The sequence below is a fragment of the Aspergillus aculeatinus genome (assembly GCF_003184765.1).
Source record: "Aspergillus aculeatinus CBS 121060 unplaced genomic scaffold BO66scaffold_49, whole genome shotgun sequence".
NCBI lineage: Eukaryota > Fungi > Ascomycota > Eurotiomycetes > Eurotiales > Aspergillaceae > Aspergillus > Aspergillus aculeatinus.
In genome coordinates, this window is record NW_020291518.1 from 38,954 (window position 1) to 51,531 (window position 12,578).

The 12,578-nt window shown below is 56.9% G+C and overlaps 6 protein-coding genes across 6 annotated transcripts; 3 read left to right on the forward strand and 3 right to left on the reverse strand.

The window, feature by feature from the left end:
- Positions 1-29: 29 nt before the first annotated feature.
- On the forward strand, positions 30-684 carry BO66DRAFT_414207 (uncharacterized protein; the record flags this gene model as incomplete). Its single annotated transcript, XM_025649457.1, has 4 exons — positions 30-89; positions 186-201; positions 294-360; positions 585-684. The coding sequence occupies 4 exons, from the start codon at positions 30-32 to the stop codon at positions 682-684; spliced, it is 243 nt and encodes an 80-aa protein (XP_025500375.1).
- Positions 673-1,672, reverse strand: BO66DRAFT_474090 (RNA-binding protein). Its single transcript, XM_025653111.1, has 2 exons — positions 1,182-1,672; positions 673-1,120 (listed from the first exon to the last, which is right to left on the reverse strand). Exons 1-2 carry the CDS (start codon positions 1,500-1,502, stop codon positions 980-982), a joined length of 462 nt encoding a protein of 153 aa, XP_025500376.1. The 5' UTR covers positions 1,503-1,672; the 3' UTR covers positions 673-979.
- Positions 1,673-1,899: 227 nt separating this feature from the next.
- sec31 (putative protein transport protein (SEC31)) lies at positions 1,900-6,552 on the forward strand. Its single transcript, XM_025644886.1, has 7 exons — positions 1,900-2,352; positions 2,418-2,534; positions 2,600-2,705; positions 2,766-2,999; positions 3,052-5,896; positions 5,948-6,246; positions 6,300-6,552. Exons 1-7 carry the CDS (start codon positions 2,144-2,146, stop codon positions 6,342-6,344), a joined length of 3,855 nt encoding a protein of 1,284 aa, XP_025500377.1. The 5' UTR covers positions 1,900-2,143; the 3' UTR covers positions 6,345-6,552.
- Positions 6,553-6,753: 201 nt separating this feature from the next.
- Positions 6,754-8,418, reverse strand: BO66DRAFT_422722 (peroxisomal membrane protein PEX14; the record flags this gene model as incomplete). The annotated part of the gene is made up of 2 exons (XM_025650070.1): positions 6,754-8,105; positions 8,379-8,418. 2 exons carry the CDS (start codon positions 8,416-8,418, stop codon positions 6,754-6,756), a joined length of 1,392 nt encoding a protein of 463 aa, XP_025500378.1.
- A 1,605-nt stretch (positions 8,419-10,023) lies between these two features.
- On the forward strand, positions 10,024-11,389 carry BO66DRAFT_331088 (PAPA-1-like domain-containing protein; the record flags this gene model as incomplete). The annotated part of the gene is made up of 3 exons (XM_025644076.1): positions 10,024-10,903; positions 10,957-11,063; positions 11,138-11,389. 3 exons carry the CDS (start codon positions 10,024-10,026, stop codon positions 11,387-11,389), a joined length of 1,239 nt encoding a protein of 412 aa, XP_025500379.1.
- A 445-nt stretch (positions 11,390-11,834) lies between these two features.
- Positions 11,835-12,496, reverse strand: BO66DRAFT_474094 (uncharacterized protein; the record flags this gene model as incomplete). The annotated part of the gene is made up of 3 exons (XM_025653112.1): positions 12,315-12,496; positions 12,121-12,196; positions 11,835-11,964 (listed from the first exon to the last, which is right to left on the reverse strand). The coding sequence occupies exons 1-3, from the start codon at positions 12,367-12,369 to the stop codon at positions 11,835-11,837; spliced, it is 261 nt and encodes an 86-aa protein (XP_025500380.1). The 5' UTR covers positions 12,370-12,496.
- Positions 12,497-12,578: the final 82 nt, after the last annotated feature.

Below are 12,578 nucleotides of genomic sequence, written 5' to 3' on the forward strand. Positions count from 1 at the left end.
AGGTCTTTCACCCCCCACAAACAATCGCCATGTATCCCACCACTATCATGCGCATGCAGGCCACCCGGCCTTTCGCTTTTCCTGCTCCTGTTAGTTTCTTCTCTCCCTTCCTTTCCCCCCTCTCGTGAATGTGAGCCGGGAAAAATTGGGCTTGGCAGTTGCATGATGGCTAACGAACGTTGCAGAAGGAAAACCACAGCGGTATGAAGCTTTCCCTCAATGCGCCCTTGCCGACTAGAAGCTTGCAACAGTGTATTTCTGGAAGTCGCAATTGGACTAACACAGAGCTCTAGCCCACACCATCTCCCAGCGTCTGCGCACCCTCAAGCGCATCCCCCCGGAGTTGATCCCTCTTGGTATGTATTTCCCGTGCGCCAGAATGATCCGACGGTGTCTACAGATAGGCTAATCATCATGTCTGTCACTTTACAGGTGTTGTCTTGGGGTATGTGCTTAGTTCCTGGTTCAATTGACTTGTTACATCACACGGGTCGAACATGATCTATTTCCTTCTTCTGACCCCTCCTCACCAACTCCCTTGCTCCCCTCACAGAACATGCCATCGCTAACGCTTCTCCTCGCAGCGTCGCTGTCGGTGCTGCCATCTACTCCAGCTCCAAGAAGCTCATGACCGACAAGACCCTCCGTCTGTACCGCAACAGCCCCGAGTCCCGTGAGCACTAGAGAATGTACCATCACACTTTGATTCCAAATTGCAATGGGCGATTCCTTGTTTTGTTTTGAGGGCGATCTGTACTATCCACGGGAGGTAGAGGGAGATTGCATGGTGTCGCGGCGGATGCCGACGAAAAAAAAGCTCGGCATATCTCAAGCTCAGGGTTGCAGCGCGTGTATATAGTACGGCTTTAAATCGAAGGGTTCTGATGCAGTGCTCGTGCAGTGTTACGGCTGGCCTTTTTTTTCTGTAGTGTCCCTGCCAATGCACTCCGCGTGGCGTGTAGAAGATGTCCCGGGCATTTCATTCAGGCTTTGGGCCGGCAACGTCCATCTCTACCAGTCCTTGCATCGGGTCTTCAGTCTCTGCTTTAGCGCCTGCTTGAGCCTGCTCTGTGGCCAATCTATCTTCCTCGCTGACTGCGTATTTGGCCAAGTATCCCTCCTATAGTGGAACGCGATTAGCTCGTAGATTCGTGGAATGAGATACCCATTTGGCCGCGTACCTGTTCCCAGATAGCTGTCTTGCTGCCCAGCCCCTCATTGCTTTCCCTTTGCGGTTTCGCGGCGGCGACCTTGATTGTACGTCCGTAAAGCTCGCTGCCATCCATGTTGTCGATAGCCTCTTTCGCATCCTCGGGCAGGTCGAACTCCACATATCCAAAGCCGCGGTGGGATTCGTTCGAGTTGGGCAGGTCGGGTTTCGGCAGGGTGATGTCCACGACCTCGCCAAAGGGGACAAATGCCTCCGCCAGCGTGTGCATCGTCACAGCCTGGTCCAGACCCCCCACATAGATGGTACACTTCAAACGAGCCTTTTCACTCATGGTTGAGGCTTTGCGGGGCGGTAAGGATGGTAATTTTGAATGTGAATAGCCGTGCTCGCTGGATAGACCACAGATTGCTTGAAACGGGAGCTCTAGGGGGCACGGGCCCAGCTGATAGAATGATATTCAAGCTTGGTTGTCCAGCTTCCTTGCCCGGTCGATCTTCGGAGTGGGCGCAGACTTTCGCGGAGAGGCAGAGACAGAGCGAGAGGCTGATATCAATCACGTGGTATGCCGGGCAGTGTCCAAAGTGGTTAAGCGGGTCGGTCGGTCGGTCGGTCGCAGCGGCCCCCCCGAGGAGGACACTTGGTTGATTGCCGTCACGCCTCGAATCGCCAGTCGACTTGGCAACTCTCACCTGCAACCTGCACCCCTCGGTTTCTCCTGTCTTCTTGTGTCTTGTGTCAGAGAGGGGAGGTTTTCTTCCATTTCAGTTTTTTCTTTCTCTTACTCCTACCTATACGACTTTGGGTACTCGGATTCTCACTACCCCCACCATTTCTCTTTCAGTTCTTCCCCCCCCCGCATCCAATTCATTCATTTGCTGGCCAGAACAACAATCCCACCCCCCGCAATAGCCAGCTCCGTCGCCTTCTAATCTATAATTCCATCTTTCCCTGCCACTCCTTTCCACCTTCACCATGGTTCGTCTGAGGGAAATTCCCCGGACGGCCACCTTTGCCTGGTCTCCTGGAGCTGCTTCGCCATTGATTGCTACGGGTACTCGCGCCGGCGCCGTGGATGTCGACTTCTCCAATCAAACGTGTCTGGAGCTCTGGGATCTCAACCTGAGCCGCCACGAGGCCAGCGGCGAGCTGCAGCCGGTAGCGAAGATTGACACTGACTCGGGGTGCGCTTTGTAGCTTTCCAATGCTCTGGGAATATAGGCAAACACTAACTCTACTACTCGAATAGCTTCAACGACCTGGCATGGACGGATTCCGAGGACAGCTCCCGGGGTGTGATCGCGGGTGCCTTGGAGAATGGATCTTTGGATCTGTGGGATGCCGATAAGTTGCTCAGTGGATCCAGGTTCGTGCTGTCATCCCTACAATCGCGTTGTCGTCGTTTGGTTAAATTGGCTGACGCCAGGGCAGTGATGCCGTCATCTCGAGGACCAACAAACACTCAGGGGCTATCAAGGCTCTCCAGTTCAACCCCAAACACTCCAACTTGCTGGCCACCGGTGGTGCCAAGGGCGAGGTACAATGCCCCCTGATACATGTCTGAACAATGAATGTTGGAGCTCATGATTACCACTAGCTGTACATTTCCGACCTGAACGACATTGCGAACCCCTCTAGACTCGGAGGCACGGCCGCCCGCGCAGATGACATCGAGTGCTTGGATTGGAACAAAAAGGTCGCGCATATCCTGGTCACCGGCAGCAGTGCCGGCTTCGTCACCGTGTGGGATGTCAAGACCAAGAAGGAGAGCTTGACGCTGAACAACATGGGCCGGAAAGCCGTCAGTGCTGTGGCCTGGGACCCGGAGAAGGTGAGTTTCTTACCGCGGCTGCCTGCGGGCTTGCTTTGCTGACCACTACCAGCCTACGAAACTTGTCACGGCCACGCCGCTCGAGTCGGACCCCTTGATCTGTGTCTGGGATCTGCGTAACTCTCACGCCCCGGAAAGAACCCTCCGGGGCCACGAATCCGGCGTCTTGTCGCTCTCCTGGTGCGCCCAGGATCCCGATCTGCTCCTCTCGTCCGGCAAAGATAACCGCACCCTTTGCTGGAACCCCCAGACCGGTCACGCCTACGGAGAGTTCCCCGTCGTCACAAACTGGACTTTCCAGACGCGCTGGAACCCTCACAACCCCAACTTCTTCGCCACCGCTTCGTTTGACGGAAAGATCGCCATCCAGACCATCCAGAACACCAGCACCGAAACGGCCCAGGCGATTGCGGACCAGAACCAGGCCCTTGATGGCGAGGACTTCTTCGCCAAGGCCCAGACTCAGCCCCAGGTCTCCAGCTTCTCGCTGCCCAAGGCCCCCAAGTGGCTGGAACGGCCGTGTGGCGCGACCTTTGGATTTGGAGGCAGAGTCGTCTCTGTCAACCTGGTTGAGAAGGGTCAGCGTGCATCAAAAATCAAGATCACCCCGTTCGAGGTTGATGAGGCGGTTGGAAAGTCAACCGAGACGTTTGAGAACGCGCTCAAGGAGGGTGATCTGCGCAACATCTGCGAAACTCGGGCTGCCAACGCCACCAGTGAAGAGGAGAAGGCCGACTGGAAGGTTATCGAGGCCTTGATCTCGGCCGATCCTCGCAAGGGACTGGTTGAGTATCTCGGATTCGCGGATCAGGCTGACGAGGCTGCTGATGGCTTAGCCAAGCTGGGTCTGAACAAGGAGGACGACGAGGAAGTCAACGGCGAGGAGCCCAAGGAATCCCGCGGGTCGGGAGCCAAGAAGCACCGCCGTCTGCAATCCGTCTTCGACACAAGCGCGGACGCGGATAACTTCCTGTCTGACCTGGCTGCTTCCAAGGGCGCCAAGACCAACAACCCCTTCCACATCTTCAACGGAGAGGAGACCGAAGCGGACACTGGCATTACCAGAGCGTTGCTCCTCGGTGACTTCGAGAAGGCCCTTGATGTCGCACTCAAGGAGGATCGTCTCTCGGACGCGTTCATGATTGCCATCTGCGGAGGTCAGAAATGCATTGAGAAGGCCCAGGAGCACTACTTCTCCAAGCAGACCAACAGCCCGAACTACGTGCGTTTGCTCGCATCTATTGTGGGCAAGAATCTCTGGGATGTTGTCTACAACGCCGACTTGTCCAACTGGAAGGAGGTTATGGCAGCTCTTTGCACTTTTGCCGACGAGAAGGAGTTCGCGGATCTCTGCGATGCTCTGGGTGATCGCTTGGAGGAGGAGCTCCGTAACTCGGATGACAAGGCCCTTCGTAAGGATGCCTCGTTCTGTTTCTTGGCCGGTTCCAAGTTGGAGAAGGTTGTTGCTATCTGGATTGAGGAGCTGCGGGAGCGTGAGCAGAAGGCCATCGAGGCCTCTGCCGACGATTCTGCTTTCTCGATCCACGTCCGTGCTCTGCAGAGCCTGATTGAGAAGGTGACGATTTTCCGCCAGGTCACCAAGTTCGAGGACACCGAGCGTACCAAGGAGTCGGATTGGAAGCTCAGCACGCTGTACGACAAGTATATCGAGTACGCCGACGTTGTTGCTACCCATGGACGACTACAGGTTGCACAGAAGTATCTCGATCTTGTGCCCGAGAAGCACCCTGAGGCCGAGATTGCCAGAAACCGTATCCGCCTGGCAACGAGACAAGCCGCTCCTCAACGGACGCAGACTGCGACCAGCGCAGCAGCCAGGCCCAATCTCAACAAGCCTCTTCCTCAGCCTGCTTTGGGTGGATACCAGCCCACAAGAACCTTCTCGCCTGCGGCGCCTGCTGCAGTTCCCAGCCCTTATGCTCCTGCTGCTCCCGCCGCTGCTCCCTCGAATCCGTACGCCCCCCCGACTGCTGCGGCCGCCAACCCATATGCTCCCCCGACTGCTGCTCCTGTCAACCCTTATGCTCCTCCGACTGCCTCGGCACCGGCCCAGCCTACGAATCCGTACGCTCCCTCCACCGCCGGCAGCGGCTACACTCCCGCCGGATATCAACCGCCACAGGCCCCTACCTATGGTGCTCAGCCTCTAGGCGGCACTGTGCCCCCGCCTCCCCGCGCGACCAACCATTCTCCGGCCAACACCATTACCACGTACACCACGGCCACCAACCTGCCTGCATGGAATGACTTGCCCGAGGGATTCGCTAAAGCACCTACGCCCCGTCGGTCGACTCCTGCCACTGCTTCCGCGCCTATCAACGCTCCGTTCCCGAACCAGTCTCCTACCCTCGCGCAAGGCCCTCCTCCCCCGGTTGGAGCACCTGTCGGCCGGACCCCCTCCGTCCCTCCTCCGCCCAAGGGCGGCGCCCCTCCTCCTAGGGTGATGTCGCCGCCCTCGGCCGTTCCCACGCCTTCCTCGATGCCTCCTCCTGCGGCCAACCCCTATGCCTCCCTGCCTCAGTCTCCCCCCTCGGCCATGGGCGTGCCCGCTTCAATCCCTCGGGGACCTTCGCCTTACAACGCACCTCCTACGATGCCGCCCCCCACAAACCGGTACGCCCCGAGCCCGGCTGCTCAAGCCGCGAGCCCCCAGCTCCAGACGCGGGCGCCCGTTCCTCCCCCTCCGCAGGCCGCCGCCTCGCCGTATGCCCCTCAGCCCGCCATGCAATCATTAGCGAACCAGTACGCCCCCAGCACGCCTTCGCCCATTGCCCCACCCATGCAGCAGCATGCGCCTCCCCCACCCCAGGCCGCGGGATCCCGACCCAGCACGGCCTCTTCGCAGAAGAAGCCTGCCCCGGCGGCGCCCAAGTACCGTAAGTAGATCATGTTTCTTTCAGGTTGGACGAAATACTAATGGGTCTCAGCCCCCGGTGATCGCTCTCACATCCCTGCCGATGCCATGCCCGTGTACGAGATCCTGTCGGCCGACATGCAGCGAGTGAAGTCGCGGGCCCCGTCTTCGTTCAAGGCGCAGGTCGATGATGCGGAACGGCGACTGAACCTTTTGTTCGACCATCTCAACAATGAGGATCTGCTGAAGCCTAACACGGTTGCGGACATGGCGCAGCTTGCTCACGCCATCCAGGCGCGTGATTATGAGACGGCGCGCGCAATCCACGTGAACATCATGACCAACCGGACGGACGAGTGCGGTAACTGGATGGTAAGTCTTCTTGGTAACCAAACTTGTTTGTACTAAGCTAATCGAGACATTAGGTTGGAGTGAAGCGTTTGATCAGCATGAGCAAAGCCACGCCGTGAAGGTTGAGTATGTGACGATCATGAGTTGTATGTACAAGGCAAGAGTTTTCTATAATTGTTTGACTGTACTGGACTTTTGACCTCTGGATCCGGCCGACGCAGGGTTTGGCTGGCAATGGGGTCGCTTTTCTTTATTATTCCGTTGTTAATGTTGATATTATGTTTATCTGGCCTTAGTAGAAGTAAAAGAGGGTAGATGTCTTGTTTTATAATCACTTGACGTAGTGGCGTAGTGGTGTAGGCGATTAGTTGCTGGCATTGTATGATACCTGTTATGATATCAACAACCACATAACCGCAACGGCATCAATCAAACTCTCTATGTACAACTTCTGCTCTAACCTCATCGACCAGGTAAGAAACCTCCCCCTTCAATATCCACTCAACCCCTGAAACAAAACCCCCAACCCTACTCCGACCCAGGCCGCCCAATCCTCCCCGGAACCCCCGCTGACCCCCCTCCCAGCGCCCGCCCAGCAGCCCCGGCCCCTCTACTACCGCCCCCACCCGCCGGAAAGTTCCTGGCACTCAACAACGCCCCCTTGACGCCGCGGATCTCCGTCCGGAAATTGGCGATGGCATCCTCCTCCCCTTTGCCCAACCCCAACCCCGCGTTCCCGTTAGTCCCGGATGTATTCGTAGCGTCCATCCCGGGGGTACTGAACACCCCATACCCGGCCATGGGGTTGAACATGGCCCCCGCCCCGGGTTTACTGTAGATGTAGGTATCCAGGTAGTGGTGGAGGTCGTTCAGCTTGGCGCGGAGGGCGGTGTCGAGCTCCGAGGCGGCATGGTCGGTGTCCGTCAGGGAGCGGAGGTGGGCCGTCAGGGTGTGCATTCTGGCCGTGTGGGTGCGGGCTTTTGCGAGGGGGGTGGGGTCTTCGTTTGTGGTTGCTGTGATCAGGGAGGGTTGGGTGGGTTCGAGTTGGGGATTGGGACTGGGGCTGGGGCTGGGGCTGGTCTGCACGGCGACGTCGCGGTGGAAGAGCTCCGTTGGGTCGGAGGTTATGGATTCCGTGTCTTCGTCGTCTGCGCCGCCTTCGGGGTTGGCGGGGGCGTTGGTGCTGCTGGGAGGCGGGGGGATGGTGGAGACGACGGATTCGAGTTTCGTGTTCAGGGTGCGCAGGTTGGTGGTCGTGGTTTCGGCCAGGTCGCGGCGCGCCGCGGTCAGTTGGGCGATCATCGGTTTCACCAGGTATTCGCTGGCGGCGTAGAAGGTCGTTGCTAGGCCGGCGGCGCCGTAGAGGGTGTACAGCGTGCTGCGTAGGGTGATGAGCGGCGGTTGCGTGGCGGGCGTGGTCAGGAATTCCGGGTAGGTGATTATTGGGGGGATGTCGCGGGGTGGAGGTGGGGTGGGTGAGGTGGTGGTTGCTGTTGTTGCTGTTGAGGAGGGGGAGGAGTGTGGTGTAGATGCGCTGCTGCTGCTGCTGCTGCTGCTGCTGCTGGGAGCTTCGTGGTTGTTGGCGACCTCGGGGTTACTGCTCAGCTCCTCCGAGGTGCTGGACTCCTCTGGGGACTGGCTTAGGAGCAGGTCAATCTCGTCGTTGCGCAGGCCCTTGGACTCGAGGAATGTTCTCTTGCGTTCGATGGGGGCGTCGCGAATGGAGTCATCCTGGAGGAACTTGGCGGCTTGGTCGAGGAGCGCTGGGCGCTCCTCGGTGTCGTTATCATCTGCGCTTGGGTTGGCGGTGGTGCCAGTGCTGCTACGCTCCGAACCGGCATTGGACTTTTGCCACTCTGGGATTGAGGACTTTGGCTTGTCTGCCATGGTCGTCACGCAAGGAAGCTGTAAGGTGAGAGTAGAGTGGAGTGAAGATGGAAGGAGGAGGAGGAAGTGCGGAGTCCGGCAGGCGGAGATGGACAGTCAGTCAGATAAACCTCGGCTGTATCGACCGAGCGTGATAAGACCAGCCCTGCCCCGAATTCGGCCTGGGTTTGCTGCTAAGCATGACTTGAATATTGTGACTTTGGGGGCCATGAATATGATTATACAGTTGGAGAGTAAGAAGTTACCATCATGGTTTCATACTATACATAGATAGGTAGCGAGAATGATTTCTTTTGCGTCAAACATCTTGGGTTTAGCATGTGCATGCCGAGATGGGCGTGGATATATCTGGGAGGGATCTGTTTCGGTTGATCAGTTCCTACGCTTGAATAGTCCTCTGTCCATGTCCGCAGATGTCAGACACTCCAAGTCAAGCCAAGCGAGCTCTTGAAACACTGCGATATACTCCTGCTCTTGCCCATCACACCGAACAACAATAAGCCAGCTCAATGGAAGTATGAAGTATAGAAGAAGAAGAGAAGAAGGGATGTAAGCAAATACCGCCGCAAACGCCAAGGATACCGACCGCCCGGCACAAAGTGGCGGCGGTGAAGGGGCAACCGAAGATTATTCGATCTTCGCTCATCATCGATGAATGAAAGGATGGATACGGAGTACATGACTTAGATTGTTGGGTTCAGAATCAGGATCAGGGCTGAGACCGACTGCTTCGATTCGCACGATCGGCCGTGACCGCCGCATTATTGATCAGCCCTCCGTTTGATCCGTTTGAAGTGACTGTGGTTGGAACGGGACGCCTCGTTCTACCCTTGAAGCCGGTAAGTGAATCTGTTGTTGTCTCTCATTGATTTCCACCCATTCACCCCATCCCACCCCATCCCATCCCATTCATTTGACTGTCTCTGCTTCTCGTTTTTAAGTTGCACTGGCTTGCTGCGTGATCGAGACATCCAGGAGAAATCCTTGGATAGACTGCCCCTGCCCCTCCTCCTTACCCCCAGTCCGGATCAAGCCTCCCTCGCCCATCGGAGCAGGAAACCAAAACCATTCCTTGGGTGATCCGGGGTTGCGCAACAGCAACGGACTGCAGCGCCGTTTGGGTTCACCCTCTGAGAACAAGGAGGCCGAGAATCCTCCCATTGGCTCCCAGGCCTCGTGAATCAAATGAATCAAGTGGCTGCTCAATCGCCATCTGATTGGGGTTGGGGTTGATTATCCATGCTCTGCCTGTGCCTTGCCGCGTCGCACTTCTTCGCCTCATTGCTTCCCTGCCCCTTTTCTCTTCGATGAAAGAGAGGATGAGAGAAAGGGAGAAAGAAAGACAGAGAATGTGGTGGAGATGTGAGATGTGGAAGGAAGGAAGCGAAAGTCGAAAGTGAGGAAAAAGGAAGGAAGAAGATGATGATGACGACGAAATTGCTGATGTACCAACCAACAACAATACATCAGCAGCAGCAGCAGTCAGAAAGACCTCTCCTTCTGATAGATGGACTGCGCTTCACTCCCCTCATTTGATTTCTCCCTCCGCCTTTCTCTTCCCTCCAACACCTCCAACACCCTCATTTTCACTCGTCCATCCTTCGCGATTGTAATTTCCATCTCCCATCTCCCCAATCCCCATCACACCTCACCACTATCACCCCCCGTATCTCCTCTCCTTAGCCTTATTTCCCCGCATCACATCCTCGCATGGGCCCTAGAAGGCTTTGTTTGCTTTTTCGCTTTTCTGCCTTCAACTACTTGTTCACTTTCCCTCTGTCTATCCGACGTGCAAGTGACGCAGCTGTTGTCCGCCCGCGCAAATTCCCTCTGGACCCTTGACTATAAATCACTCGTTACGGAACCTCGCAATTACTCATCGCCTCTCCTAATTTTCCCTTTCAACCCACCATGTCGCTCCGTCGCTCACTGCGTTCCCACGGGGGGCGCAATGATCAATCAAGCATGATAGATATTAACGACTCTACCAGATCCACAAGAAGCACCCGCGCTGCCGCTGCTGCTACTACTGCTGCCACTGCTGCTTCATCCACCCCCGCAGTGACCGCGGTCTGTGTTCCATCAGACGTATCCGGGGAATCATCCAAGCGATCGATTCATCTGACCGTCAAGATGCCCTCCAACAAGCTCAGAGAAGTCACCGGGGGAAGCTCCCGAGGGGCGCCTGCCACTCGGCGCTCGGTGAATGTCTTCACCGAGAACCCCATCATCACGGGCCCCCGCACTAGCCGGCCCAGGAAGAAGCTGGTCGAAGTAGACACCAGCGACGAGGATGATCTCGAAGACCAGGAAGAGGACGAGGTCGACGATGAAGATGCTCCCGGTGAGGACGAGGATGACGAAGATGAGGAGGAGGACGAGGAGGACGAAGAGGAGGACGAAGATCTCGATGCTGAAGGGGATCTCGACATGGATGATGCCCCACCGCAACCCCCAGTGCCTAAGCGACATGCGAAAGCAACAGCAACTGCTGCTGCCGCTGCACCCAGTGCGAAAGCAGTCAAGAGTGTCGAGGAGAAAGAGATGGAGTTGGACGACGACGATGACGATGATGACGAGGAGTTGTCGGAACCAGACACTGACGCCGAGGGCGAGCCTGATGACCAGGACGAGAGTATGCTGGTGACCGGGAATGGAGGCGAGGAGCTGGACGAGGAGGATGAGGACGATGAAGACCTCGACAGTGACGGGACGCCGACTGCGGATCTCACTCGCATGACCAAACGACAGCGAGGGAACCTGGGAAATGATTTCTTGCAACTCCCGATGGGTAGGATCTCCGTATCACTGCTCATCCGGCCATGACTAACTGACCGCAAATAGAACCCCAGGTTAAGAAGCACCTGACCGCAGAGGAGCGCGCTATGCGCCGTGCGGAAATGGCTCGCCGCCGAAAGAACCTTAGCGAGAAGCGGAACGAAGAAGAGAAGGTGTGTGACCCTTAAGCCTAATCGAACCTTGCCAAGCTCATGACCCCCCGTGCGCGCACTAACCACCGTTCTAGATGGATACCATCAACCGACTGCTGCGCAAGCAGGCCCCCAAGCGTCGGGGACGCATCCCCGCCGCCGAGGCTGCCGAGAATGCCACCGCCGATCAAGAGATCCAGGAAGCATATTCAAAGCCGGACCCCACGATGGTGCGCTGGGTCAGTGGCCGGGCTGGCAGCCGCGTGGGCGTGCCGGAGGAGTGGGTTGGCACGCCGGCTGCACAGGTCTTCGGCGCTGGGCCGGGCAAACTTGTCCAAGAGGTATAGAAAGGAGGGAGGGATAGTTTCGGCGGCGCACAATCGGAGCGGAGGCGTTTTACTGGGGGTCTTACAACCAGGAAGGGACATGTATTCTAAATTGAATGATTTCTTGTTTATGTGACTGTATGATACAATATGATAGTATACATGATGGCCTTTTGCTTTCTTTCGGTGGAGCATGTCTTCCTCGAGGGAGCCTCCTCTTTCCCCACAAGCAGAGTATTTGACACGTCTGGTGCATAACAGCCAACAGTACCCGCGATGCCATGGGACTCTTCCAGCTCCCCCCGGGCCCAGTGAGAGCACAGCATATAGCGAAGTGCTCATCCGCACCGCTCAGCAGCATGCCTGGCAAGCACCTTGCACCTTGCACCTTGCACTTTGCACCATGGCGCCAAAATCTAGTGATATATCCATCCATCCAACCAACCTCAAAACCACCCCCCCCCTCTCACTGCCCCGCTGTCTTCCCCGACCCCGAATCTCCTGTCGCAGAGGGAGGAACCGCCTCCTGAGGTGTCGGTGTCGGTGTCGGTGTCGATGTCGGAACTTGCGACTGCGGCGCCGACTCGGTAGATGTCCTAGAGCATTTCCCCCAACCATCAGCATCGATGCTATACAGCATGCCCCCTTCCCCTTGGTTTTTCTGTCAAGTAATCCTCCCCAATCCCAGGCCTAAATATCCATATACCCCCTCCGACCTCAATCCCAGGGAAGTGTGGATCGGAAACACATACGGATTCAACGACTGCTGGAGCTGGTGTTGTTGGCGCTGCTGCATCTCCTTGAAATACGGTTGCCAGACGTAGTACCCTACCCCCCGGAAGATTGTCAGTTCTGGGGTAGCGAAGGCGCCGGCTCAGCCGGGCACTTTTTGGGGGGGGGGAGCAGGAGCCGGAGCAAAAGCAGGGAAAGAATGTATGTAACGCACCGCCGAGGACGCCGGCGCCGATGGATAGGGCTACGGGGACGAAGTTGCGGCTCATCCTTTTTTTTCTTTCTTGTGAGCTGAGGTTTGGGAGGGAATGTGAGGTGGTGTGGATGTCGTGCTTTTATCTGTACAATGCCGCTGGACTGCGCTTGACTCGGAGAATAGAATGCCAGTCAGTGTCAGTGTCAGTGTCAGTGTCAGTGAGGATCTCCGGGGCCGGAGGGAGCTTATCGGGCGGGGAGGGGTGGCAGAACTACTTTATTC

Bases quoted from the DNA above. Each gene is read 5' to 3' on its own strand.
- sec31 (XM_025644886.1), top strand. From the start codon at position 2,144: ATGGTTCGTCTGAGGGAAATTCCCCGGACGGCCACCTTTGCCTGGTCT. The intron at 2,706-2,765 runs GTACAATGCCCC...GATTACCACTAG, and splicing joins CCGGTGGTGCCAAGGGCGAG to CTGTACATTTCCGACCTGAA. The intron at 6,247-6,299 runs GTAAGTCTTCTT...TCGAGACATTAG, and splicing joins ACGAGTGCGGTAACTGGATG to GTTGGAGTGAAGCGTTTGAT.
- BO66DRAFT_474090 (XM_025653111.1), bottom strand. From the start codon at position 1,502: ATGAGTGAAAAGGCTCGTTTGAAGTGTACCATCTATGTGGGGGGTCTG. The intron at 1,121-1,181 runs GTACGCGGCCAA...GTTCCACTATAG, and splicing joins AGACAGCTATCTGGGAACAG to GAGGGATACTTGGCCAAATA.